The sequence below is a fragment of the Rattus norvegicus genome, chromosome 8 (assembly GCF_036323735.1).
Source record: "Rattus norvegicus strain BN/NHsdMcwi chromosome 8, GRCr8, whole genome shotgun sequence".
Classification (NCBI taxonomy): domain Eukaryota; kingdom Metazoa; phylum Chordata; class Mammalia; order Rodentia; family Muridae; genus Rattus; species Rattus norvegicus.
This window is the reverse complement of record NC_086026.1, coordinates 66,052,923-66,080,772: the sequence shown is the minus strand read 5'-3', so window position 1 is coordinate 66,080,772 and position 27,850 is coordinate 66,052,923. Positions and strand designations below refer to the sequence as shown.

General features: G+C 51.3%; 2 protein-coding genes across 7 annotated transcripts in view; one reads left to right on the top strand and one right to left on the bottom strand.

Annotated features, from left to right (window-relative positions):
- Positions 1-27,850, top strand: part of Lingo1 (leucine rich repeat and Ig domain containing 1) — a 182,211-nt gene that overhangs the window by 8,713 nt on the left and 145,648 nt on the right. For 3 of the 6 annotated variants that reach the window (XM_008766270.4, XM_017595646.3, XM_017595647.3), the window contains exon 2: positions 13,457-13,566. The gene's annotated coding sequence lies outside the window, so the exon portion shown is untranslated. Of the gene's footprint in view, positions 1-11,601; positions 11,717-13,456; positions 13,567-19,450; positions 19,567-20,442; positions 20,586-26,862; positions 27,350-27,850 lie in introns of those variants that run through there. The other 3 variants (XR_010053964.1, XR_005487818.2, XM_039081468.2) reach the window with 3 other exon arrangements.
- On the bottom strand, positions 20,580-24,064 carry LOC120094169 (ATP synthase subunit g, mitochondrial-like). The gene has a single exon (XM_063266403.1). It carries the CDS (start codon positions 23,408-23,410, stop codon positions 23,111-23,113), a length of 300 nt encoding a protein of 99 aa, XP_063122473.1. The 5' UTR covers positions 23,411-24,064; the 3' UTR covers positions 20,580-23,110.

The window sequence follows — 27,850 nt, the reverse complement described above, 5'->3', positions numbered from 1 at the left end:
TTCAGGTATGCCTGGGAGCTCAAGGCATTGTTTGTGGGCTTGGTCACGTGACCAGTGCTTTTTAACTTTCTGTTAAGAACATTTTCAGACATTTAGAAAGGCAAAGAGAACAGTACTGGAAACTCCCAGACACCCCTGACGGGATTTAACAATCTTTTTTTTTTCCTAAATAATTTTGAAGTATATCATAGACATTGTGACATTTCATCCCTAAATATTTCAACATTTGTCTCTTAAAACAAGAGGAAACGTTTCTGTCTAATCTCAAAGGGTCATGTCTGTTCTCTTCATTTTATCCTTGAGAAATGAAGATGTTGACAAGATGAACAAGCCAAGGCCCCAGAGGTCATCTGTCCTGTCCAAGGTCACACACAGAGAACAGAAAGGGGACCTAGGGAGTGGCCCTGGGTGATGGCCAGGCCTGGTGCACATAGAAGGGCCAAGAGTCTGAGGAGCCCTGGAGCCTGTCAGGTGGCTGGGATGGGACCACCTCTGGGTGGGTCTTTGGGCACAGATTGGAGGTTGGTTTCATGGGAGACAGGAAGTGACCTCTTTTGGATTGTCTCCCTTCCCTTTGTTTGCTGTGAGATTAATAAGGAACCACAATGTCAGGGAAAAAAAATCTGAAACAACTTCTTGTTTACTGTTCAATTTAGGAGAATGTTATCAGGCTCTGGCCATGTGGGTTCTAGGGAAGCTCGGCCTATCTATCCACACTAGCTGCTTCGAGGGGGCAATGGGGAAGAAGAAAATGGAGGCTGGCCTCATAGAGGGCTTAGGACTCTAATCTGGAAAACCAGGAGTGGGTGGTGTGTGTGTGTGTGTGTGTGTGTGTGTGTGTGTGTGTGTGTGTGTGTGGTGTAAGAGACAGAGAGAGAGACAGAGAGGGACACACAGAGAGAGACAGAGGGAGAGACAGACACACACACATACACAGAGAGAGAGAGAGAGACAGAGACAGAGACAGAGACAGAGACAGACAGAGACAGAGAGAGACAGAGAGAGGCAGTCAGGGACAGAGACAGAGAGTTAGAGGGAGAGATAGACACACACAGAGACAGAGACAGAGAGACAGTCAGAGACAGAGACAGAGAGAGACAGAGACAGAGAGAGACAGAGAGACAGAGAGAGGCAGTCAGAGACAGAGACAGAGAGTTAGAGGGAGAGATAGACACACACAGAGACAGAGACAGAGACAGAGAGACAGTCAGAGACAGAGACAGAGAGACAGAGACAGAGAGAAGAGACAGAGACAGAGACAGAGAGAGAGAGAGAGAGAGAATACCTTTCTGGATATGACAGTGTAGTTCTTTAGCAGCAAGGGAATAAGGTGCAGGCAAAGGAAGAGTCCTCGGTGGGATGTTTTGAGTTTGGAATCATATTTCTTCTTCTGACTCCAAAGAGAGAGCACTGATTGGTATCAGGGCTGTTTTGGGGGCACTGGGGTAGGGGTTGGAAAACCCCTGGGAGAGAGGTGACCAGAGGGGGAGCAAAGGACAGAGACAGCAAAACACTTTCTTTTTTCCTCCCTCGTCCAACTCCCTGCAGGCTGACAGACTCCTCACCAAGCCTGGGTGTCCGCTGCAGTCAGGGAAGGAAAGGACGGCACCATACCTGGGACAGCGGCCCAGTGAGGCCTGTCACCCAGTTATACTGAGTGAAGAACTGAGTGGGATGGGTCTCTTCTCTGAGTGAGGTGGGAGGGTGAGGCTGTGCCTGACTGCCGACTGGTCCTCCAGGCCTGCTGAATGCAGTGAGCTGAGGAGAGTTTGAGTCCTTGTCCCCTACCTCACCAGGCCTTCTGTTGTCCCAGTGTGTAGGGGTTGGCAGAGAGCACCACACCTGCAGTCCATGTATATCTCTGTACTGTCTACACTCTTTCTGAAGGACCCCAGGAGGGTCCCGAGAGGATCCTGCTCTCTCACACTGTGGCACAGAGCCATCTACCTGGTCAGTGTGGAGTGGGGATTTGAGCCTAGAGCTGTCTGTTGGATCATGAGCCTGGCTTCTGCTCTTTGCTTTATCCCCACTTGCTGCTCTCTTGGTGTTGGTTCCTGACTGGGTCCCATGGGCCTCGAGGAGGGGAGATATTAAGGGTTAAGCTGTAAGCTACCCAGATCATCTCTTCTCTTCCTTTTCCTGTGCTAGAGGCTTCCGAGGGCTCAGAATGCAGGTCTCCGTGGTCCCAAGGATGTCTTTCTTAAGCCCCAAACTCACTCACTTGGTCTCCATGTGCACAGAGCTTTCCACAGCTTTTATACCCATTGCTAACAGTTGTCACAGGTCTTCCCAGTAAGCACTTGTTGGGTGACTCTCCGTGGTGGCCTGAGAGAGTCATGCCTGAGAGTCAAACATGGACGAAAGCAGAATTTTACTGAACACCCATTAGTCACAGTGGCGACCAGTTTGGATTACTTTACTCATTTCTAAGGCCCACGGGCTGTTGGGCTGCTCTCCCTATTTAGTAGTTGAGGAAAGTTGGCTCAGAGAGATGGAGGGTGTTGCAGATCACGCAGGGAGAGGAGTGAAGGAACTTGCTCCTCTGGGAGGCTGTGTTCTATCCTGGGCAGGAGCTCAATGTAGAGCTAGGCAGACAGAGGTCAGGTCACAGGAAGAGGCAGCCGCTCTGGGTTTGGAAAGAGGATGTCAACGGTCCTGTGAAGGTGCAAGAGAGGGAGGTGTGGCCAAATACAGAGGTCCAGAGAGATTTGGACACATACGTAGGCCATCCTAAGACCTGAGGGTCGCACACCCATGAAGGCCATACGGTTAGTCACAGTCGAGCACACTTGGAGTTGCTGGTTTTCCTCAGGATTGGAAGGTCTGAGGTTTTCAGAGATGGCGCCTGTGGCTGTGGGCATGGCAGTGGGCAGCGGGTAAGAGTGGGAACCCCTAGGGCGTCTCTCTCTTGGAAGCAGGCAGAAGGGTGGTTCTTCCCTTCACAGCATCAGACCCTTCGCCTCCCTCAATGTAGGGTGTGAGAGGGAAGCGGGGGATCCTTGGCCCCTTCAGGACCTTCCCTCTGAGGCTGTAAATATTGTATCTTCACTATCTGCTGCGTTAACACCTCCCCCACCCCTTACTTGATTTGAACGAATGCTGGAACCGTTCTGTGCCGGGCGCTCGCTTTGTCACGTCTGCTCGTGCCCAGAGTCCCCTCCAAAAAACTCTAATTGCTTTTAAGCTGCGATAGTTGGCAGAACGCAATTTTCTTTACATTATGGAGAAAGGGTGGAAGAGCGGCCATCTTTCCTTCCCTTTTTGACTCTAATGTTTCAATTTGAGTTGCCCCTCACTGCTGCTACAGGAAGAATAGCAGAGAAGAGAGCTTGAAGCAGGAACATCTTCAGATGAGATTTTACCTCTCTGGGCCTTAGCTTCCCCCATTTCAAAGTGATCGTGTGTCCTTTAGCCTCCAATAGACAAGTACACCTTGGTCATCAGCTGCTGCATCCCCAGCAGAATGTGACACACAGTATGTGCTCAGTTAAGTCTGACTGCCTGGAGGAATAGGCCTACTATGAGTCAGGTACTTTGCCTCACATGGGAGTGTACAGGCTGAGCTGGGCAAACCTCCCATGCTGAGATCCCACTGGTTACAGAGGAAGCACATGTGTTAGAGTTCAGGGCAGGATGTGCCAGGGGAGTCAGAGAGAGTTACGTAGATGAGAAACACAGGTTGCATCCTGGAGAGGGCTAGGGGTCTGACAGGCGAGCTGGAGCCAAGGAGGAAGAACTTTTACAGCCGAAATGGCATTGCAAGGGGAAGGGTTTTAGGTGTGGCTGGACCTCAGTGGGTCTGAGCTTCTGGAGAAGGCTTTGCAGTAGCCCATGGGAGAGTGGAGAGACTTAGAAAGGTTTGGAGAAGGGGGTAAGTTCTGACAGGATGCAGTGGGGCTGGTGGGGTAGGGATGCTAGCTTGGCTCTACTGAGGTGAGTCTGGGGGATAGGTTAGTTGATAGCTGTGTTTAAAATAGGGGCTCACATTCTACTGATCATCTACTGTCTATACTGTGGTGAGAGGGGCTTAGGTTTTACCCTGGACCCTGGCATGGGTTTCCTGGTTTGGTGGGGCATCTAGGTCATGGTTCATTTCCTTGTGTTCTTCAAGACATAGCCCTTTACAGTTGTAAAGCCTAGCTCCCTCTGACTCTAAACTGACCTGCACCAATCCCTTGAGATAGCAGAGATGGACGATCAGGGACAGACATAGGCCCCCACTGGGCTTCAACTCCAGGCTTCAGGGCTCCCAGCATTACCTCCGTTGAGCCTCTCTCCTCCAGTCTCCAGCTCTCTCCTCCCCCACCCCCTTCTCCAGACAGTGTTCCTTCCCTGTTTGCAGAGTGTGTGGGGCTTTTCAAAAGCATTAATGATAGAGAGTAAATTGGAATTGGAGAGGAATCATTGCTGGGCATTCTCGGAGGGCTGCCTCTGCCCTTGCTTCTCTCAGCCATATTGAAGCGGGCAGCCAGACCAGAATATGAATGAGTCTGGGGCTGGCATTGGCCTTAATCTGCCAGCGAGCCCTGCCTTGCCAGACGGTACTCACCTGGCAAAGTTGTTTGCAATGAGGTCTGTGCAGCCACTGGCCATCACTAGTAAGGACTGGTTTCTCGGGACCAAGTTGTGTAGTGTTTATGGCTATAGAGGAGAGGTGGCAGGAGCCTGGATCAGCTCTTCCCCCAAATCCTTGTGCACATGTCACAGATCTGCACATATGTGTGCAGGTAGGGTCAGGCACATATGGAACCACAGTGGCTCCTAAGGGGCTGGGATTCTCATCTGGGTATTCAGTTCCCCCTGTGTGAGCTTGGCTGTCCCGCCCATCTCCCTCATCACTGTTGCTCTCTTACTGGGGCTTCCATTTTCAGGCTGCTTGTGATCTTTGGCGCTTAAAGGGACCATGTAGGTAAGGAGAGGTTCTAGAAGGGGACGTGACAGGGAGTAGTGGAGACTGTGGTGTTATAGAGGCTCAGACAGCTCCAGCTTTGAGCCTTGCTGTGATTCTTCCGCATGGCTACACTGCCTTTGCTGGATGGACCGTGCTCGTCTGGGTCTTCAGAGTTTGGGGTTGACGCCTGGCAGGCTCCGTAAAGCATCATTCACGACAACCCTTATGCTTCGATACGGAGAAACTGAAGCCTAAAGATGAAAGACAGAGAGGTCCCTCGCTCTGCGTGAAGCAAAATGTACCACTAGGCCCTTATCAATCTCCACATCTGGATGGAGGGTAGTTTTGTGTCCTAGTTTTGGGGGGCGGAAACCAAGGCCCAGGGCGGCTGGAATGGGGGCTTTTGCAGACCTAGGTTTGACTCAGTTTGCTGGAGCTCAGGGCAGCTGCTGCTTCTGGAGGGATCAGGAGGCCCTGAGACTACACAGAGGGACTGAGGAGCAGGGCCGCTTTGTATCAGAAGTGAAACAGCCAAGGCAGGGAGATGCTGGTCCAGATCTGTCACCCGAACCCAGTGTGACCCAGCTGAGGAAAGCCCCCTGAGGAAGGAGTCAGAGGACACTGAGGAAGGGACAATGGGCCATGTGACCTTGACCTGCTTGCTCAGCAGTCCTGCCTGGTCCTGGGCTCCTATTACCTGACCCCAGTCACAACATTTCTTATTCCCTTTGTCCTTTTAATGAGGGAGGTGGTGGCTGCAGTCTTTAGGAGAGACCTGGGGCTCAGCAAGACCATTTAACACTCTAGGGTATCCACTCTTACCCCAGTGAGGGCAACAGGAAGCTAAGCAATGAGAGACGCTGGCCACTGCCAAGTGGACTGTATGGATTAGGCCTGCAACCTGCTGTGGGGGCGGCCACACCCACCCACACTCTCAGGACTCCCAGGGACCACCAAATGTGACCGGGGACTTTAGTGGGGAAACCGAGGCCCAGAGAATTCAAGTGAGGTTTCCATCCCCCCAATCTCTGCCTCACGCAGCCAGTGCTGTCTCACTCCACACCAAAAGGCCAGTGAGGCTCACTCCACACCAAAAGGCTCCTCCTCCTATCCTAGACAGCTCCTTTCCAAGTCCCGTGCTGCATGCTCTCCCCGTGACCCCCTACACCACCTTGTCTGTAACTGGTGCCTGATATGTGCTCCAGCCTCCTCTTTAGTGGGACCAGCCTTACTCAGCTTGCTCCCTGACAGTCAGTTCTCAATCACTTTGTGGTATGGACACCCTCTATCTGAAAGGTCCTGACGTGTGTGTGCAAAAGTCCCCATTCCAGCGTATATTCATACCCAGGGCTATGTTGTTTCAGTGCTCACAGGTTCCTGGGGTTCCTCGTGAGGAGCTCCTCTTTTCTTACTGCCCAGGTGCAATACTTAATGTCTGCCACTTACTGTACTGACACAGGACAGGAAGGTGGGCATCCGTGCCCTGGCCATGTCATTTCTGTCCCACCCTGCCACCTTATGAAGGCTCATGGTGTGCCTAGGTCAGATAACCCATTACTTTATCCCACAATCATCTATTCCTGGTGTCTTCTCTGTATCAGGCCTGGGCTGGGCCCGGGAATGTAGAGAACAAGCCCCACCCCTGCCCTGGGGAAACCAGAATTGTCACCAGCCTCAGCAAGAGGAGGACAGGGCTTGGCAAAGGCAGGGACACCAGGACGTGGCCCCCTGAGTCCATAGAAGCTTCTTGAAGGGTATTGGGAAGTGACAGGGTCGGGGAGGGTGTTCCTGGCGGAGGGCACAGCAGGTGCAGGTCTGAGAAGCCTGACTCTGTTGAGGACAGGACTCCCATACTGAGTGAGGTAGAGCTAGGAGGCGCTAGGACCTGGCTTGAGGCTGGGGTCAGCTGGGAATGGGTACCAAGGGGCCTGAGTGAAAGCCATGTCCCCATCCAGAGAGTGTAGAGCAGGCCCTTCAGGTGGTTGGATCCTTACTGAGGAATGCAGCCCTTGGCCCCTGCAGAGGAGATACAAGACCCTCAGAAGGGGCTGGAGAGATGGTTCAGGACTCAGGAGTGTGCACTGCTCCTATAGACTATTTTAGTTCAGTTCCCAGCTCCCACGTTGAGCAGCTCATAAACACCTAGAACTCTAGTTCCAGTGCCCTCTTTGGGTTTCCACTGGCACTTGTACTCATGGGCACATACACAGACACAAACACACAGACACAGACACAGAGGGGGGAGGGGGAGGGAGAAGGAGAGGGAGAGGGAGGGAGAAAATGAGGGAGAGAGGGAGAGAGAGAGAATATGTCTTTAGAAAACTCTTTTTGAAGTGGGTGGGGCAGACTAGGGTGGTGGGTGTCATTCAGCCTGAGGAAAAATTTGCAGGTCCTTCCTGACCTTGTCTCACATAACTCTAGTTGTCTCCGTGAGGGTATGTTGGGAGTCAGTGGGACATCAGTTCTGTAAGTAAACGTTTAAGGGAGAGGAACCTAGAGTTGCACAGGTCTAGGTCTTCCAAGGTGGTTTCCCCTGCTTTTGTTGATAGGTTCACAGTGAGAGAACTATGGCCTGGACTCTTGGGGAGGCCTACAGTGTGGGTGTTGGGGTTCATCATCTGCTTCTGGTCTCAGCAGACCTGCTGGTACTCAAACATCCTAACATACATGTTCTCATATCCAGTGTCCCTGTAGGTAGGAGCCCTGGGGATAAGCACCATCGTACACACAGGGTCGGTGGTGGTGGGGGTGGGGGGAGAAAGCATGTTCATACAGAGTCTCCTCACTGATGGGAACTCTCAGAGACACACAGAAGGTCTTGTGGGTTTCTTTCCTTACACACACACACACACACACACACACACACACCCTCTTTGCTGTCACTCAGGGAATAACAACAGACCCACACTGTCTGACTACACAGACAGACATGCTACTGGGGTACACACACCCTCAAGGCTCACCCCACATTATACAGTAGTCTCTGCCCACCTACTCAGCTCTTCAACCTTCTCTTCAGTGTAAAGAAAAACACACTCATCTCCCTCTTCCCCGGGGCTTTCTGCAAAGGGGCCCTTTGTGTTCTCCCTCACTCTGAGCCCAGACCAGAGTTCCCCAGGGCAGTGACTTTTCTTTTTCATCTGGAGAATTTCCCTACCCCTTATCCAGCACTTATAGCCTTGAGTCCTGAGTTTGGGCCCCAGCCAGCCTGTGCACTTGGGGTGACCTTCTACTCTTGTCATTTTGGCCCCATGTTCTCCAGCCAAGGTCTCAAATAGGTCCCAGAGTTCCAGTAGGGGCCTAGGGGGTCGGCGCCTGGGGCCCGGTGGGAGCGTGGACTCCTGCCTTTCAGCGAGAGAAGTGCTGCTTAGATCTGCATTTTATATTAGGGTCTGGGCAAGATTAAAAAAAAATCCATTAGCTCCCTATTGATTTTGTTTTTCTGATTACAAAAGAAAATCCAACACTACATTTGTGGAATGCAGAAGCCACAGAAGCCCCCTTGCCCTGCCCCTCAAAGGTGATCACCTGGAGGCCTGGCGTATGTTCTCCATCCGTGGATAGATAGGCTGTTGTTTGTAAACACAGTTATTCTGAAGGAGCATCTTGATTCCCTCCCGTTGTCATGCAGCTGTGCCTCACGCTGTCGGATGGCTGCAGGATGTTCCACAGCGTGCATGGGCTATGTTTTACTTGAATATTTCCTTATTGATAAACACTTAGACCATTTCCAATTTCTTTTGTGCTCTTACTGGCAACGCTGCTATGAGCATCCTTGAGTATTTTTATGTGCGTACTTGCACTGTCTCCCCCCCACCCCAGCCCCCGTAGACGGTAGAAATGGGATTACTAGGTTGTAGGGTGTGTGGGTTTAAAATGTTAATCAATACTGCCAAATTACCCTTGCAGTGGTTGAGCCAACTTCTCTCCCTTCAATGGTCTATGAGTGTTCATTTCCCATCATCCTTGCCAGCATTGCTTGTTATAAATCATTTTAATTTTTCCCAATCTGATGGGCAAAAAATGGTATCGTGTCGTTTTCATTTGCATTTGCCTGATTGCTAGTGAGAGGGAACATCTTTTCATACGTTTATTGGCCAATTTACTTCTTCCTCTGCGGATTTCTAATTCACTCCCAATTTTTTCTCTTTTGTCTTTTTTCTTATTGATTTGTAGGGGCTCTTTGCATATTAGTGGCATTTTCTTGTCGCGCCTTACTTGCATTTTAACATTGTTTATGGTGTCTTCTGCTGTACAGATGTTGTACATGTTTATGCAGTTGGGTTTGTCAAATTTTCACTTTACAGTGTCTGGATTTAATGTTTGCCATAGGAAGGCTTCCCCACTGCACAAAGTCTCATTTCAAATATGAGTTTTATTGCTGAAAAATCTTCTCAAAGCTGTGTTTGCAGGCTCCTTTCCAGCTGTCTGTTCCCCTCAGCAGCTGCAGAACCGTCTCTGGCGGGAATGGGGTGCGGTGGCCCCATCTGTCCACCCTTCAGCTCTGTCCTTCCCTTTGTCCATCTAGGTCTGAGATAACTGCAGCTCTGTCTTTGCACCTCCATCTCTTGGATGTTCTGCCCCGCCCCTCTTCCGTCTCTCCTGGGATCCGCCCCAGCTATTTTCTCATTAGGCAGGAGTGACTAGGCCTGCCTTGGTGGTGTGGGGACAGGGTGGCAGCTGTCAGGGAATGTGCTCCCCTCTCCTTGTGTCTGCCAGTCTAGCTTCAAGTCATGCGGACTGACAAATAGGCTGTGTCCCTGTTTTCTGAAACAGTGTTCTTTCCGGAGGGCAGCTGTGAGCCAGCCCTAGTCCTGCCTCCACCACGAAGCCCTCAGGACCTCTTTCCTCTTTTCCGTAGTCTTGGACCAGGCCCTACCCTTCTCTCCCTGGTGCTCTCTCCTGTTCTTACCATCTCAGTGCAGGGAGGGCTCCTTCTAGACCAGCTGCTACGTCTCAGGTCTTGGTTTCCACGGGTGTAACACAGGCCCGGGAAGGCTATGCTTTCAACTGTTAGAGCCCATGCAGGACACCATGGAACTGGCAGGTCGGCCAGCTAGAAATCATGAGGAGCTCAAAACACGCGCCTAGCCCCTGTCACCCCTGCCAAGATCATGTTCCTACAGAGTCCACTTTATTCCTCACCCACCTGGGTACCTTGAACTTGCCAGATACCGTATTGGGCCTGAGGTCTGAAGAGAGCAGCGTCTAACTGGCTGTCTACAGACAGAACCCAGGTCTCCACTTCTTTCTCAGCAGCATGCAAATTCTCCCCACCCCCCAGCTTTAGATAGACACTGTACTCAGGGTACAAAAGGGAACACTTTGCAAAGCCTAGCTTACCACGACCATAACAAAATACCCAAAACAAGCATCTTACAGAGCAGTGGTTCTTAACCTTTATGCTGTGACCCTTTAATACAGTTCCTCATGGTGTGCTGACCCCCAACCATACAATTATGTCATTGCTACTTCAGAATTGTCATTTTGCTATTGTGATGAATCATAATGTAAATATCTGATATTCAGGGCATCTGATACGCGACCTCTGTGAAAGGGTCATTTGACCACAAAGGAGCTGACAGTTTTGGAGATCCTAGTCCATGACTGGTTAGCTCTGTTACTTCAGGCCTATAATACAGTAGCACATTGTGGTAGAAAAATTGTGCAGCAAAGCCCTTACTGCTGAAGAAAGTGGGGCCTCAATGTCCAATGAAAGCACAGTCTGATCGACCTAAGGACCTCCCACTAGGCTCCAGCCCTCCAGAGTTCAGTTTCCTTCCATAGTGCTTCCCTGGAGTCTATGCCTTTAATACATGAGCCTGTGGGAGACACTCAAGCTCTAAACTATAGCAAGATGCTAGTGGAAATACTCCCCACAGCCTTCTGGAAACGAGGCCTCAGTGGGCTGTAGAGGACAGAGTGAGAGCTTTGGAGGGGAGTCAGGGGAACTGGGAGGTCTGTAAAACATCACCCAAGTGCATAACCTAAAACCCAAGGCCGCCATCCCTGACTCATGGGCGCTGCTTTTCTGTCTCGGTGTCTTCCCTCCAATCATGATGGGTCATGTCTGTCCGTGTATCTTCCCTGCACCGGGCATCCCTCCCAGTCACCAGGCTCAGAGTGGCTTCTTAACAGGAAGTGTGTAAAGGGGTGGGAGGCTGAGTGAATGGAGGCAGTGTGCTGTCAGAGGGATCCGGTTGGGGGGAGAGGAGACGGGAGGGTGTTCTGGGTTGGCTGTGGGCTGACTTGCAGGAGATGCCAGCCCTTGCAGCTCTGTCTCCAGTCTGTATGATGGGAAACCTCTCAGACTCCACTCCCGTGTGGTGCCTTCCAGAACAAGAATATAATTTCTATGACAGGCTGTTTCTTGGTAGTGTTCTCTCCCCTGCAGTTGCTGAGGGACAGGCCCTGGATTTTCAGGGCTCTATATGTTCTGCTGAGGGGCAAGGATCCAGCAGGGCAGATTGGAAGGAAGCCTTGCCCCTGCTCTGGTCCCTTGGTCCTCCTCAGCTGAGCTTCATATCTTTCCTGGGACTAAGCACATGGACAGGCCTCGTGTCCAGGAGAGCCCTGGCTCCTACTGCAGCTCCTCCCTGCCCCAAATCATTGTCATGCTCTGCCTGTGGTCCCATTTCCATAGCAACTTCTTGTGATGCCTCTGAGGAGAGCAGGAGCTTCAAAAAGGGTTGGGGGAAGGGAGCTGGAGACCCAGTCATTGTCTGGGAGCATGGCAGTGGGGGCTTGAGAAGCACTCATGGGGATGGCTTGGTCTGCCAGCTCAGGTGGAACTGGGCTCAGGGCTGCCAGCCAGGTGGTCTGGAGGTATGCCAGGGACATGGCTGTCCTTGTTGGCCTGGGCCTGGCTGGCTCATGCCAGTCTACCGGGAGCCAGCTTGGGCAGGCATTGAGGGCACTCCTGCCTGGCTGGACCTGGCTTGGGAGACCCAGGTCTGAAGAATTGTTCAGGCTCTGGCTACTCACCTGGGCCAAGCTGGCACCGCCATGTCCTGTCTTTATCTCCAGGATTTTCAGTCATTGAGAGACATCTTTAGGGCCATCTGTATTGGGGCACAATTTAAGGCCGGAGGGCTGTTTAGCTAGTGGTCCTTTGTCTGGTCCTTTTCCTGGGATAGCCAAGATCCTGCTTGGCACCTAATTCTCTGCCTCCTTCTAGGAGGGGAATCTGCAGCTTGGGAGGCAGGAAGACCTCACCTTCTAGACCTCACTTGCCGCATTGGTGAAAGTTGCACTCACTTACATCCTTGGCTTGCTAGAACATGAATTCTTGGAGGGACTCTGGGCCTTTGCCATTTTCTGCCCACATTGCGTTCATCGTCTTGGAGTCCACTCCTCCATCTATCAGATCTTAAAGGTCTCTGAGAGGCTCTGGGAATCAGGCCTGTGCTGTATAGTCCCACATGGAAACACCAGAGAGCTCAGGGGGCGGCTCCCAGGAAAGACGGGTGAAGGCTGTGGCAAGTGAACTGGGTTTCCTAGGCACTTCCCCTCTTGTACTTCCCTCTGTAATCTTTGCATTTCATGGACTACTATTTGAGGGAGGATTACCACGGTGCTCCCTGAGTCACACACCCGTGAAATCTCGCCTGCGATGTACCTGTCATGTTTTCCCCTAACACACAGAAAAATAGTCGCAAACCAATGAGAGTAAAAATGTTTGCATCCCACTTAAATCCCTTCCCCCTTCCCATGCAGCCCAGAGCTGGTGTCTCCACTCTGAGAGACACAGATCTGGGACCCCTCGGTGATAACTCAGACAGGGATTCAGGACTTTGAGAGGTTAAAGAAACTGAAGAAGAGAAAAAAGCTTTGCTTAGGGCCACAGGATCCTAAAGCTGGAGAGTTGGGGGGTACCTGCCTTGTTTCTGGCCTTATGGTAATGTCACGTCAGAGACCCCAGGCTGGACACCTTAGCATCTTTCCTGCTTCTGTCTGGGGAACCTTTGGAGGATACTTGAAGAGGGAATAAGACAGTGGAGAGGATAAGTAGGAGCTGCAAAGATCTTTGGGGACAGGTAGGGGTTCAGGTTCGAAGCTGCATCCTGGGCTCTGTCAACCGCATTCTCTGGGGTTAGCCTGGAACCTGCCTTAGCATCTAGTGGCTGAGGAGGAGGAGGAGCAAACGGAGGTGTTGATGGACACCTACTGTCCAATAGACCACCTCTGCTAGTCTATTGCTGTCTTGGCAGAAGGAAGAAACCCTTATTTCATGAATGAGGGAAGTGAGGCTTAGAGGTTGACTGGTCCAAGATCACAGGTCCAGTTGTGAGGACAAGCAGCCAGATCCTCCACCCTGTTGCCAGATAACCATGTTCCCAGAGTTTCGATGATCCAGCTGGTGGCATGAATGTGCAAGTGCACGTGTGCCATTGAGTAGGGTGTGTGTGTGTGTGTGTGTGTGTGTGTGTGTGTGTGTGTGTGTGTGTGTGCAGTGTTAATTGCCCAGCTGGGTGCACTCAGGCCCATTTGCATGTTTACCCCTCACCCCTCATACTATCCTGTTCATCCTTCCTGACAGCCACCGCCTTCTCTTTCTTCCCACAGCCTCTTGTATCCACAGGTCCTGAGGTTCTGGCACCTATGAGCAAAAAGGTCAACTGAGCCAGACCCCAGCTCATCCCAGCCCAGCTGCGCCTAACACTACCCAGTCACAGGTAAGAGAACATTTGTGGGTTAGTGGGGCTTCCAGGGAGGGCTGTCTCAAGGCCCTCTTTCTATATGATTCCATCTGTCCCTCTCCTCTGCAATCAAACCCCAGTAGCCCTTGCTGTGGCCAGTCCTGGTCCGTAGCCAGTTCAGAAGCCTAAGGCACTTGTCCCAGCCACATGGTTTCACAGACAGCGCTGGCTAATAGGTTCCCATTTGGTATGGGGAGTGGGGTTCTCCAAAGGCAAGCTGAAGCATTCTGCCCTTAGTCCTGTCACATTGTTGACCAAATGTGTGCTTGACTCCAGGTCAGGAGGGAGTGGGAATGTGTGGACGGAGATAGTCAATGTCCAAGAAACTGTCAAGAGGCAGCCTTGGCTCTCATGTGTGGAGTTAATGGGGCTCTGCAGTTGACATTTGGGTCCAGACACCTTCAGGGCAGGACAAGGCTCAGACCCTAGGTGTATTTGTGATGAGCATTGTCAGCCAGATGACCTTAGCTTTGTGTGAAAATAGCAGATTGCCTCTTGGTCTGTGCCGCAAGGAACAAGGCAACCATAGTGTGGGAGGGAGGGGACAGGCTCTCCCATTCCATGTCCCAAGTGAGGGGATGTATGGAAGCTATGCTCTAACAGAGGAGATGGGAGGGGAGCAGACAGGACAGGAAAGGGACCTAGGGTGCTACTTGGCTTGACTGTGGATTGATTTGTGACAGATTAGTCACCTTACACCTGTGTCTGAGCCAGTTTAAGGCTACAGTGGTACTTTGTTACCGTAATGAAAGCTAGACCATGCTGCCCTCTGTTCTAGGCTCAGTGGCGGTGCGGGCTCAGAAGATCCGTTTCTGGGCCTGGGGGACAGCTGTGTGGCTCGGGGAGAAAGTTGTGCAAACAGCACACCCAGTTTTTCTTTTCCAGATGCTAGGTGTCACTCTGAAGTCCACATACCCCACCAAAACAGTCCTAATAATTGATTGGTTCTGGAAGGATTGGTTGCCTGTGGTGGTTACCAGGTGTTGGGCAGGAAGCCTAGATGGTGGGGCACAGTGTGCTGTGTTCTGCCTCACCCTGGTCAGGAGGCTGCTGCAGTTCCGTCTCTGTCCTGCGGGCGGCAGCACTGACAGGTACAAGATGGGATCACTCCAGGAAGTGCAGGGCAGGGGGAGCCTGTCTGAGCTGGGGGCTGGCAAGGCTGGCTGAAGGAGATGACTCCAGGCCAAGGCTGGAAGCCTGTAGGGTCCTTTAAAAGCCATCTATTTTTTTGGTTATAAAATGTAATGTGTGTTCTCAATAGAAAAATGCAAGTGCTTGGGTGTTTTGCCCGTCAGTCTTTTACAAAATATGTATTTATGACATAATTGGGATCAAGCTGTACTTACTGTTTTCTAACCTGCGTTTTGCACTTAATACTACACCAGGATCATTTCCCCACCATTAAATACTCTTCTATAATGTGATTTTTAATGGCAGCATAATGTTCCAGCCTGTGTTGCCGTGTCCCATTTAACTAGTTCTCTATTGTGTATTTTGATGGTTTCCAGTGTTTTGTCACTATAATAAAGCGCAGAGGGAGATCCTGGCAGGAAAGGGCTGAGGTAGAGAGGGCAACATAGGCTGTATGGTGGAGGTTGGACACTTGTATGGTGTTTTGGCTCAGGGAGCTGGGAAGGGGGCTGTTGCCGGCTGTGCCGAGGGGCAGGCTTGGCTTAGTGACCCCCCTGAAATCCTGAAGAAGCCCATGGTTTTCCTTTCTCTCCCCTGCCTCTCTGGCTGGTACTTCTCAAAGTGCTCCTGTGTTTGGGAAGGAACAGGGTAGCAGGCTGGAGGAAATGCAGGCAAGGCTAGGTTACTGTCTTACACCTCTTGGCACGGGGTGGGGTGGGCATCTGTGGTATTTCCATGGGGCCCTCGTGTAGCTGGGGGGAGCCTTGTCCAGTTCTCTTCCTTGCACTGTTCCCCCAGAGGCTGGGACGACACATGGGTATGTGTTTGTGGGGATTCTCAGGGCAGACTGTCTCCTGAGTCACACATTTATCCTTACATGGTGTGTACTACGTCTCCATGCATGGTCCCTGGTGTCACTGTTGGCTCAGCGGTTCATTCCTGTCTCATTCTCCTGACTGACTCAACACCAGCTGCACAGTAGGTGCAGCCCTTTGTGCCCATCCTCACACCTGGAGAACCATGTGCCCCTATCAGGGACATGTCAGACAAACCCTATCCTTGTAGATCTGCCCTTCAAACAGGACAGACAGGGACATTTAGAGCAGTTCAGTAGTCAGGCCAGGGAGTGATATGTGTTCTAGAGACAAAGAAAGCCAGAGAGATAACATGAGATAGGGTTCCTCCAGTGCTGGATGGCTGGGACGAGACTCCTGGCAGAGGGTCCTCTGAGCAAAGACCAGGAGGAAGAGTAGAGGCTTGAGGTTCTGAGCAAAGCAGACCCAGAAGTCACTATGGAGGGGACTCAGTTCTCAGGCTCTGGATCCCTGGTAGAGACAAGGTGGGTGGGCCAGAGAAGCTGGAAGGCAAGTCTAAAGACCCCAATCTCATTTTGGATTAGTGATAGCAGGATTAACTGGGGGGGGGGGTTTGAAGGGGCATCCACAGGGAGATGCAGACTCTGGGAATGTGAGTGATGGGCACAGCTAACTCAGGACTTGGGTAGGCTGGGAGGAGAAGACAGAAATGGGAGGTGTTCTAAGGATGGGCACACAGGGTGGACCTGTGAACGGCAGCTGGAAAGGGCCAAGGCTGCACATGTAGACATGTGACTATTGTCAAGAGCAAGGTGGCTGGGAAAGCCTCAGCACCTAGGATAGAGCATTACAGAGGGATGGGGTGCACTGCCCAGCAGGAGCCCAGCCTTTCGGGCTCCCTGGTGGCAGCCTGCCCTTTTACTGCAGCCCTGTGGAGGAGGGGTTTCAGTCTGGAGAAATCCCTGCCGGTCCACTCTTCCAGCCATTCTTCCCCAGGACCTAATGCTTGGGACTTTCTGTGATGTTTGTCAGGGCAGGGAGGTGTGCTGATTGTACTGGGCTCAATTCTATTACCGTCAATTCTATTACTTCCTGAGACAGAGAGAGAGAGAGAGAGAGAGAGAGAGAGAGAGAGAGAGAGAGAGAGAGAGAAAGAGAGAGAGGCAGAGACAGACAGAGAGACACTGTAGCAGCTCAGGTCCCACTGAGCGCCACCCCCTTTCTTGTGGTCACCCTTCCTCAGGAACCTGCAGTATTTCCCTGTTTGCCTGAGGATGAAGTCTGGAGTCCCTGTCTTGTAAATTGTCATGATCTGGCTAAGCCCCTCTTCTTTTCTATAGATGACTTGTCCGCCTGAGCTCAGTCTCACTTCCCTCATTTCCTTCTGGAATGTTTTTTCTCACAACTAGCTAAGGCTCACCTCTCTAAGATGCTTTCTTTGACACCACCACCTCATGGTTCCTTTCAGCTGGTTGGCACTTCATGCTGGTCCTCCCCAGACCTGATGGCTTACGGTGAGCTGACCTAACCTGTTGTATCATGTCAGCTCATCAACGCCATCACCATCTTCAACTTGTTTCCATCTTGCTGTCCTCGTTCTCTTGTTCCTCTTATCTCTGGTCTGTGTACTGTTCTCACCTCATGCATCACTGTCAACGCTCTTCCCAAGCCACAGGGCTCTGGGGACTGGGGTGCCCAAGCTGTGCTGGGCACTAGGACACTGGGCGAGTCTCTTTCCTATTGCTGTGATAAAACGCCATGGCCAAGGCAACTTACAGGAGGAAGAATTTATGGGGCTTATGGTTCCAGAGGGAGGGGAATCCATAATGGCTGAGTGGTGACGTGGTGTGGGAGCAGGGGCTGAGAGCATATTTTGGAACCATAAACAGGAAGCAGACAGATTGAACTCAAAATGACCCAAGTCTTTTAACTCTCAAAACTGGCCTCCAGCGACACACTTCCCCCAACAAGGCCACACCTCCTAAGCCTTCCCAAACAGCTCCATCTACTGGGGACCAAATATCCAAATGCCTAAGATTACAGGAATACTTCACACCACCAGTCACCCAGGGAAGTTATTAGAGACAGGGACCTCTGAAGTCCATCCAGGCCTCCTGATCTGGGTTTGCTAGGGAGCTCTAAGAATGTATGTAGATGACAAGGGAGGCCAGTCACCGTGTGTGTGTGTGTGTGTGTGTGTGTGTGTGTGTGTGTGTGTGTGTGTGGGCAGAGGTCAACCTTGGGTGTTATTATTCAGGCCACCCACCTTGGTTTTTTAAGTTTCCTTATTATCCTGGAGCTTGTAGAGTAGGCTAAGCAGGCTGGACAGCAGACTCTAGGGGTTGTCTGCCTCCGTAGAACTTGTATTACAAAGCACAAACCACCACTTTAGTTTTTAATTACAAAAAAATTTTGGTCCTGAGGTTGAACTCAGGTCTTTACGTGTGAAACGCTTTACCGAGGGAGCTATTTCCTTAGCTACCCCAGTTGCCTCTTGATGATTGTTCCCAGGGGAGTACAGGTGTCCATCTGACCTTTCCTTACACAGCTGCACGGCTGATGACATCACTCTGTTCAGGTCCTGGAAGAGCTCTGCTGAGACTCTTTCCTCCCAGAGCTGAAGCTGCCTCCCAGGCTCTGTGGGACAGAGGATGCACTTGGTACCCTGGACATCTCCTCTCACACATCAGAACCAGTGGGCGACCATCACTCTCATCCCAGTGGGAGACCTGAAGGGGTCTCAGCAGTGTCTTGGGTTTGGTGAAAAAAAATACTCCCTCCCTGAACCTCTGCCCACTTAGAGCCAGGGAGCTGTCCAGGGTACCGGAGACATGCGTCTCTACGGCTGTTTGAGGATTCAGTGTCACAGCTGGTGTCTCCAGAGCACAGCCCATTCCCCAACTCACTACATCTGAATCACAGGCCCAGAGATGAGGAATTCGGTTGGCCTATTCCCCCGGCATTATGGAGAACCTTCTGTGTGCAGTGATCTAGGAATGGCGTGAGCAATCTTGGGGTTAGAGAAGGCAGTAACCTGTCAGAGCCACACGACCCATGTGGGGTCGAGTCGGCCCCTGGACCCTAGAGTGAGGCAGAGTAGTAGGCTGCACAGCCGAACTCCACACCTACCTGGCTCATCATGCAGTGATGTCTCACCGCCCTGGAGACCAGCGGCCTGTGAGGGAAGCCTGGCTTCTCCATGTCTCTTCACCTGGTGCCTCCCTGGGTGCTACGTCTGACTTAGATTGGATCTTCATATTTTACAAAATGTATGTGAATCAATTGTATTTAAAAACTAGATTGTGAGGGTTGGGGATTTGGCTCAGTGGTAGAGCGCTTACCTAGGAAGCGCAAGGTCCTGGGTTCGGTCCCCAGTCCCGGGGAAAAAAAAACAAAAAAAACTAGATTGTGCTTTATTTACTTCGTGTGCCACAGAACATATGTGGAGGTCAGGGGACAACGTCTCCTCCTTCTCTCCAGAGATCAAACAGTTCATCAGGCTTAGTAGCAGATACCTTTACCCATTGAGACTTCTTACTAGCTCGCACACACACACACACACACACACACACACACACATATATATATATATATATATATATAATTTTGTCAAACAACTATATGGAATTAAGGGCCATCATCCTATTCTTGTGTGACCTCAGTCTAATTAGCTAATTGCATTACAGCATCTCTCTTTCCAATTAAGGGCATATTCACATTTTGACATTATTTAGGGGTGACCGTTTGAGCATGTATGTGTTTTTTGTGTTGGCAATGGAAACCAATGCTTTGTGCATGCTAGGTTGACCAACTCCTGCCCCATTTCCCCAGCTCTCATGACAGGGTCTTGATATGTAGTCAAGGCTGCCTCCAAAATCCAGATCTTCCTGTCTATGTCCCTGTGTGTACCACAGTGCTTGGCTGACAACATGACTTACAGAGCAGCGAACAGTCCCAAGGGGGAGCAGGCAGCCATGTTGTGATGAACACCTTGTCTTGTGGCGTGCAAGTCCCCAAGCTGCCAGGAAAGGTAGGTTCCCACCTGCTCAGAGGCCTCTTTCAGCCCGGGAGCAGAACTGTGCTCAGGATTTCTTACACGCTGTTCGTAGAGCAGCCTTGTACTGTCAGGGTGAAGGGCAGCTAGGCACAGCTAGGTCCAACTCCTCAGGGCTCTACTCTGAAGCTCGGTGTCTTGAGGCAGCTGCATTTACCATTAAGTTCAGTCTGTGAGCTCGTCTGTTTTTTTTTTTTAAATGTATTTATTTTATGTGTGTGAGTGTCTTGCTTACATGTATGTAAGTATATCATATGCATGCTTGGTGGCTGAGGAAGGAAGGCATCAGATCTGGAACTGGAGTTACAGATGGTTGTAAGCTGCCATGTGGGCTCTGGATCTCAATCTCCTGCAAGAGAACCAAGTGCTTTTAACTGCCGAGCCATTTCTCCAGCCCCAACTGCCTGTCTGTTTTTGTCATAGACAAGGTTAAGATCTGATGAAGGAAGGGAGTAGCAAAGTGTTTGGTTTTGTTCATCCTTTTTTTTTTCCTTTAATTTTTTTATTTTTATTTTTATGTGAGTACACTCTTCAGCCACACCAGAAGAGGGCACCAGATCCCATTACAGATGGTTGTGAGCCACCATGGGGTTGCTGGGAATTGAACTCAGGACCTCTGGAGGGGCAGCCAGTACTCTTAACCACTGAGCCATCTCTCCAGCCTGGTTTTGTTCATCTTTCTATTATTCACTCTGCAAACATTCATGAAACATGACTGTGGCCTAAGATGGGCTATACCTAGGGGCACCGAGATGAAGTGACTGTGGGCCCCAAGGGTGAAAGTCATAGCTATGGGTGAGGGAGGTGGGTCATAGGTGGCAGTTAAGAGTTGAATTTGCTCTCTCTTTTCAGCTCTGCGACTCCCGATGGTGTGAACTCAGGCAATTTACTTTAGTTGGGTGGACCTCAGTCTTGTTACCAGCAAATTGGAACCAATAATGTAATCTCCCTGGTGCAGATGAACTGGTCTGATGCATAGAAAGGGCTGGCATATGGTAAATATCCCACAAATCTACCTAGAGGCGCTCTGCTCCAGGGGAGTGTGGTAGAGAACATGAAGGGCTGTAGGCTACTCCTGTGAGAGGCCCAGCAGCCCTGGTGGGTCAAAGGAGGACAGGACATAACTGTCTTTGAGACATAGGAGGGGCATGCTGCACCAGAAGCGGGCAGCAGAAAGCCTGGAAGTCAATAGGACCTGGCATTATGCAGGTAGCCTGGGTAGCATGCTGCCTGCCCTCAAGCTTCCCCGGGTAGAGCGAGGTTGAGGGAGGGCATTTGTGTGTGGTGCTGGTACTTGGGTTTGGCCAGCCTTCAGCTGAGTTGAATTAAAATTCCTCTTGGAGAAGTTAACAATTTCCCAATTAAGGGACACACAGCAGTGAGGCGCCTCAGAGGCCTTTCAGTCAAGAGGCTCTTCTGTGTGGTGAAAGGCCGCCTGGGCTTGGAGTGCCTCAGGGCTGCTAAGAGGAGAGCTGAAGAGGGAGCCTTGCCAAGGCCCAGGGCAGACTGTGTGATGGGCTGGGGGACCCCTACTCCACTAGGGTCCTGTCCCTTACGGCCAACCCTATGCTGGGCCAGCCCAGGGCATTCCCCTGTGCTGCTTTTTCTTGTCTTTGCTTCTTCAGTTCCCATCATGAATGCCTAGAGTCCCTGTGTCCTGACCACCTCCTGAGCTCTGGCTAAGTTTGGGGAAACCTACAGAGCCTGTAGTCACTCCTGGGAGTCTCCCTTAGGGCATGATGGAGTTAGGAGAAGGCCTGGATCATCTTCTTGGCTCCTGGGGACTCATGGCCCCTGGTACCAAGACACACCTGCTTACCCTAGCTTTCCTGGTGACTTGTGGGTGTGGTTTTGTTGGGTGTTACCCAGCTGGCTCTCTGGGAGATTCTAGGATCTGTCCGGCTTGAATCTGACTATTTCTTGTGTGCCCCAGAACAGGCACAACCTCATGTCTGCTGGGTCCCACTGGGCTCCTTCTGCCTCCCTGATGTTTGGTGGGAGGGGCCATGATGAGCACCCCATTTGTAGACAGGGAAACAGAAACTCAGAGGACTTGTGACTCTGAGCTCAAGGGGGTTCTTGCTGGAAGACTCCTCTCATTACATGTCTCCTGGGGTCCTCCAAGTCCTTAAGCAGTGAGGGGCTGTAGAAAGATTGGCTATGTCCCCTCTTGTCAGTGAGCAATCTAGGCCTTTACCCCAAGACCAAGGGTGCTGTGCCAAGGTCACTCGAGAAATCCTCTGCCATGGTGGCTTCTCTGTCCAGCTATGGAAGGAAGCTAGAGGAAGCCTTTGCAGCCCACACTTGCCACACCCCTCCCTCCTCTGTGTGCCCTACTTTCTTGAGCTGTCACAGCCAGATCGACTGTGTAAACACTCAGAACTGTGAAAGCCTGGCCCTCCAAAAGGTCAACCAACCATGAGGCACTCCTGGGAGTCCTGGGGGAGGGGAAGCCTGGAGCCTCAGGAAAAGCAGGTCCTACAGACCCTCAAGTGGGTTGGGGAAGTCCTGATCAGCTGTTGGAAGCTGAGGGAATTTGCATTCAAATTCCAGCCTGGCTACTTACCATGTGGCTTTGAGTGAGTGACCCAGCCTCTGTGGACCTCTATTCACAGGGTGGATCCCACAGGGCTGGTTGAGTACTTGTTTGTAGAACAGAGACACATGGACAACACCCTAAGAGCTCTGATTTGGTGGAATTTGTTCTGTCCCCAGCTCTGTTCCTAAGGCAAGAGATTCAGTGTCCTCAGTTTTCCCATTTGCAGAATGGGCTCAATAACACCTCCTTTAGTCAAGTATTATAGCCCCTCAGTGGGAGTCCTCTATATGTTCCACTGAGTCATTTAATGAACTTTTTCTTGAGTACCCAGTGGGCTTTGCCTGGGTCCAGCTATCACAGACTGCATGGGGGACAGTCTTCAAGGGCTAAAGTTATGCTTTTGATATTTGAAAAACAAATAATGCCTCTAACCTGTGAGCACCACTTGCCCAAGTACAGTAAACCTTCCTGGAACCCTGGGGGCTGCTGTTCATAATGAGCCACACGTGCTCACTTCTCTAAACAAGCTTGGTTTCACTTCTGTAAACAAGCTTGGTTGCCCCACCTGCACTTGATCACACATAGGCCCCAGTTACTCCGGCAGGAAGTACATGAGGATGCATGCTTGCCCCCATTGGATGAAGGTAGGAAGTACAAGGCCTTGAGAGTTTTACCTTTAGGAGCACCTGACTAACCTAATTCAGCTACATTGGAATCCTGGGTATGGACCTGACCAGTGTCCATCATCCTGGCCGACATTAAATATAGCTTGCTTTAATAAGACAACCATGGACTCGGTCTTTCTCATCTTCACTTTCGGTTTTAACAAGTTCCCACCTCTGAACAACCTAAAGTTCATAGGACCGATCAAGGAGAAATGCTTTTTTTTTTCCCCACGGCTAGCATTTTATTCAGATAGCAGTCTCATTCATCACACATGGTCCAAGATAAGAACTCACATCAGAAGTTAAAGATTGGTCTTCAAGCATCATAGCCAACAATGCCACGTTTGTCTATGATCTCTCCGATATAAAACCACATCCACACCTCAGTGGCCATCAACCCATTCAGCACAGCTTCCTTCACTGTAAGGTGTTTGAAGCCACCAGCTTTAGCCCTGTGAATTATTTTTTTCATGCTCTGAATAGCTGTAGGGATTTCACCAGGGGTTGGGGGAACCAGCTCAACCTTGGCTGAGGCCAATCGAGGCTTCGAGTAAGTCTCGGCAGTGGCCACTGTCGACGGTGCCTTCTCCTCAAAGTTATGGATGAACTTAGCCATGGTCTGAGGTGGAAGGTTGGAGAAATGCTTTGAACCTCAACGGAGAGGAGCAGATAGAGCTTGGGAAGTCAGGGAGTGCTCCACGGTAGAGCCTGGTCCTTGGGATTCAAGAGGACTGTGGGAAGCTGGGGAGGATGAGGGATGGCAGAGACCCTGCCTGTTAGGGAGCAGTGTGAGCAAAGATCTGGCTGCACGAGTAAGCCTGGGGCACTGTCTGAGTTGCCCAAGGCAGCAATGGTAGGGAGAAGTGGGTGGGGTGGGGAGACAGACAGATCCTGTTTGTGGGATGGAGACATAAGAACTGGGGATATCTCTTCACATAGGACAGGGAGCAGGCACATAGCCTGGACCCAGATCCAGCCTGAGGGGAGGGTCAAGGGTTCATGTAGTGTTAGTGAATAGACAGGCTTCAAGGCTTCAGGTAAGGGGTAGGGAGGTCTCATGCAAGGGCTGTAAGGAGAGTCATGTCAGCTTTACAGATTGGCAAGTTTTGCTAGTTGGGGTTAGCCTGAGGGGCAGCCATCATCTGGAGCAAAAGAACCCAAAGCTAGGCTGTTTGAGGGTTATGAGAGAGTGAGTTGGGGAGAGTCTATGGTAGGCTAGGGACCCCAGACTCTCACCTTCCTGAGCACCTCTGCATGACAGCCAGGCCCTGGGCAGACCTCTGCAATTGGCCTGTTGGATTTGCACAGCAGTCTGGACAGTGCCGGGCTCTCAGGCGTATTCTAAAGAGTTTGCAACTAGGCTCTGGGTGGCCAATGTCTTCCCTGCCCAGCACCATGCCTTTCTGTCTGAACTTGAATCACCAGCTTTTACACTGGTCCTTGGTGGTGACCCCCTAGGCTTCCCTGGACAAGCTCAGTGCATTAGCACCCAAATAAAGCAGTCTTCCTTGACTTCACCTATCAGGGAAGTTAACGTTTGACCTGACGTCACACGAAAGCTGAGTTCCTGCTCTCTGGAGGGAGGGACTATGACAGTAACCTCCTCCCTGAAGTCTGATGGCCCCCTGCCTGGCTCTGCGGACCCAGGAGGTCTTTTTAGGCACAAGCCTACATGTAAGAGTCACCAGGGAGGCTGTAAAATCTCTGCCCCAGATTAAAACCTATGAGCTCCTCAAAACAATGAAAAATTTGCCTAATAAAAGAGGAGGCAATACTTAGGCACGGCCTAAATGAATGGAGTGACTTCCGGGATTAATCCAGGATATATGGGAGGGCACCCAGCCGGGAAAGGCACATGGTGGATATTGTAACAAATCGTTCGCTCCAGAGAGAAATAACTCCTAATGTGAACTGTAAGAGGGGGAGGGCACCTTGGCCTTGGGCAGCACCATCCTTCATCAGCTGGGCAGGCAGGGTCTCTGCTAGGGCAGCCTTACCTCCAGGCTGCAGACCATCAGTGACAGTCTCACCGTCCTCCCTTGGGTGGACCGACTCTGAATCTGCCTTCTGCTGCCGCTCCCTGGGATGCTTGATTCCTTCCTCATCCGGCCTCCTAATGTCCAGGCCTGTGTATTATTCCAAGGAAGGAATCTTAGAGCCTCGCAGGGTCTCTTTGCCCCAGTTTAGTTATTTAAGTGCAGGTACTCTCTTCAAACGCAGCTCTGTAGCCCACCAGTTTAGGTCCTTACATGTCTGTGTGCAGACATGAATAGAAAGGGAGGTATCAGCCCTGCCCAGAAGCACAGATGAGCACAGGGAAGCTCAACTCACAGAGAAAGGTTTTCTATGTCCTGCTTTCTACACAAGCCTTGGAGGCTGTGGCCAAGGCTTTAAAGGACCTGGGGACCATTTTCACAGGCTCTCTTGCTTGCGGCTGACCTGTTCTTCCGTTCATTGCTTCACATACTAATTTGACACTGATGTACTAGCTACTCAGTGTGGTTGCTGTTCTGGGTTCTCCTGGCACCCCTGCCCTCACACAGTTTATGGTCCTGTTGGAAAAATCCAGCCAAATGACAAAGAATTCAGGTAACCTCAGTTTATGGTAAACTTGGAAAGAAAATTTAAAGGGCTGTAAGTAAGAGGTGAGTAAGAGGCTCTGAGGGAGCCCAGATGCCTTTCTACATTGGGGACATTGAATAGAGGAGACAAGATGAGGGCCCGGAGGTGGTGGTGGTGGTGGTGGTGGTTGTGGTGATAGTGATGGTGGTGTTGTTGTTGTTGGTGGTGGTGGTGATGGTGGTAGTGGTGGAGGTGGTGGTGGTGGTGGTGGTGGGTGTGGTGATAGTGATGGTGGTGTTGTTGTTGTTGGTGTTGGTGGTGGTGGTGGTAGTGGTGGAGGTGGTGGTGGTGGTGGTGGTGGTTGTGGTGATAGTGATGGTGGTGTTGTTGTTGTTGGTGGTGGTGGTGGTGGTAGTGGTGGAGGTGGTGGTGGTGGTGGTGGTGGGTGTGGTGATAGTGATGGTGGTGTTGTTGTTGTTGTTGGTGGTGGTGATGGTGGTAGTGGTGGTGGTGGTGGTGGTGGTGGTGGTGGGTGTGGGGGCTGGAAGTATCTTGAGACCTGGAGAAGCCAGGGTGACTGGATTAGAATGAGCAGAGAGGGAGAGGTGGCTCAGAGGGACACCTGACGCTGCTGTGCATGGAGGATTGCGTGTGTACGTTGGGAGCAGAGTCCTAGGGAATGCTAAGCAGGAGAGAGGGAGATCAGATTTGTACCTCCCTCTGTGGGAGAGAATGTACCCAGTGTGGAGGGTGGGAGTGGGGAGCCGTAGTCTCAAAGTGTGGCCAGTATACACATCTCCAGGAGGGGTGGGGTGGATCATAGCCCGGGGTGGCCTGAGTGTTGGGAAGAGGCCAGTGCTTGGGTGGTTGGGTGGTGGGTAGCTGAGAGCCTGGATTGGATGAAGTCAGTTTTGTCAGGATTAGGGAAGGAACCTGGTTAGAGGTGGTAACTGTTTACTGAGTTGGGAGCTCTGGGGCAGTGGAAACCCCGGAGAACCTTATGCTGGGTCTGCTCTGTTTGCAGCAAACGCAGAGGCCCAAGTGTAAGCATCAGCTGTCGGGCCAGTGTTGGTGACTGACTTGCTGCCTCTGCTGGTCAGCTTCTGCCAACTTCTCATAAACTTAGACATATCTGGGAAGAGGGACCCTTAGTTGAGAAAACACCTCTATAAGATTGGCCTCTAGGGAGGGAAAAAAAGGTTGTGCTGTAAGCAAGACTGTAGAGCATTTTTTTTTTCTTTTTTCTTTTTTTCGGAGCTGGGGACCGAACCCAGGGCCTTGCGGTTGCTAGGCAAGCGCTCTACCACTGAGCTAAATCCCCAACCCCCCGTAGAGCATTTCTTAACTGATTGGTGTGAGAGGGCCCAACCCACATTGGCAGTGCCAGCACTGAACTGGTGGTCCTGGGTTCTATGAGAAAGCAGGCTGAGTAAGTCACGGGGCGGGGGGGACGACAAGGCAGTAAGCAGCACCCCTCCATGGCTTCTACATCAACTCCTTTCTCAGGTTCCAGCCTTGAGTTCCTGCCCCGCCTTTTCTCAGGAATTGACTGTGAACTGAGAGTATCAGCCGAGACACAGCCTTTCCTCCTCAAGTTGCTTTTGGTCATGGTGTTTGTCACAGCAACAGAGACCTTACCAAGACTCTGCTCTCTGCAGTCCTCACGGCAAGACTTCTCAGTGCGCCCACTTCTCCAAGGTTAGAGGTGTTGCCCTAACCTCTCGGCTCACCTCATGGCCAAACCAGCTTCCAGATACCCACGGCATCCTTCTAGACCCTTTATGCTGAGAAGAGAGACCAAGAACCCAGTGCTACTTGACAGGAAGATGGCAGGGAGACACAGGGAGCCTGTGCCACCTCCTGCTGGTGCTTCCCTCATGTGTGTGTGTGTGTGTGTGTGTGTGTGTGTGTGTGTGTGTGTCGTGTTCCTGAGCATGCGCATGTGGCGAGCCCATTAACAAACAGAGAAATAAATTAACAAGTATTCAACCCACCAAATGTTCCTTCTGTTCTGTATAATAGAGCACGGGAACATAATTTTCCCCTGGAGCAAATCTCAACAGCTGAACCTGTTCCTCATTTTCCTCCAAAAACTGCTTAAAATTCTGGAACGCTTGTTGGTTTCGGGTTCTTTCCCTTGCTGGCTCCTGTCCCCGATCCCCAGGCTGCTTCCCTCTGCCTTGCCCATGCCAGGCCTCGAAGGAGCCAGGTTGTCATAGTGAGAGGCCTATACATACCGAGGAAGCCCAGCTGGGGTGGGGCAGCAGCTTGGGCTGGGCCACCGAGATGTCAAGGGGCTTTTGGTGCAGTGAGCCAGTTTGGTGACTGGATTGGCCAGGGCTGGCAGAGTGAAGCAGTGGCACCCAGTGGGATTGCAACAGGCTTGCTGTGTGGCACTGAGTCAGTCGTTTCCCTTCCTGTCAAAATAGGGCTGATCATGCCTGCTGTGCCTGCATGAACATGCCTGCTGGTGTGACGTTTGGGTCTGGATGAG

Bases quoted from the DNA above. Each gene is read 5' to 3' on its own strand.
- LOC120094169 (XM_063266403.1), bottom strand. From the start codon at position 23,410: ATGGCTAAGTTCATCCATAACTTTGAGGAGAAGGCACCGTCGACAGTG.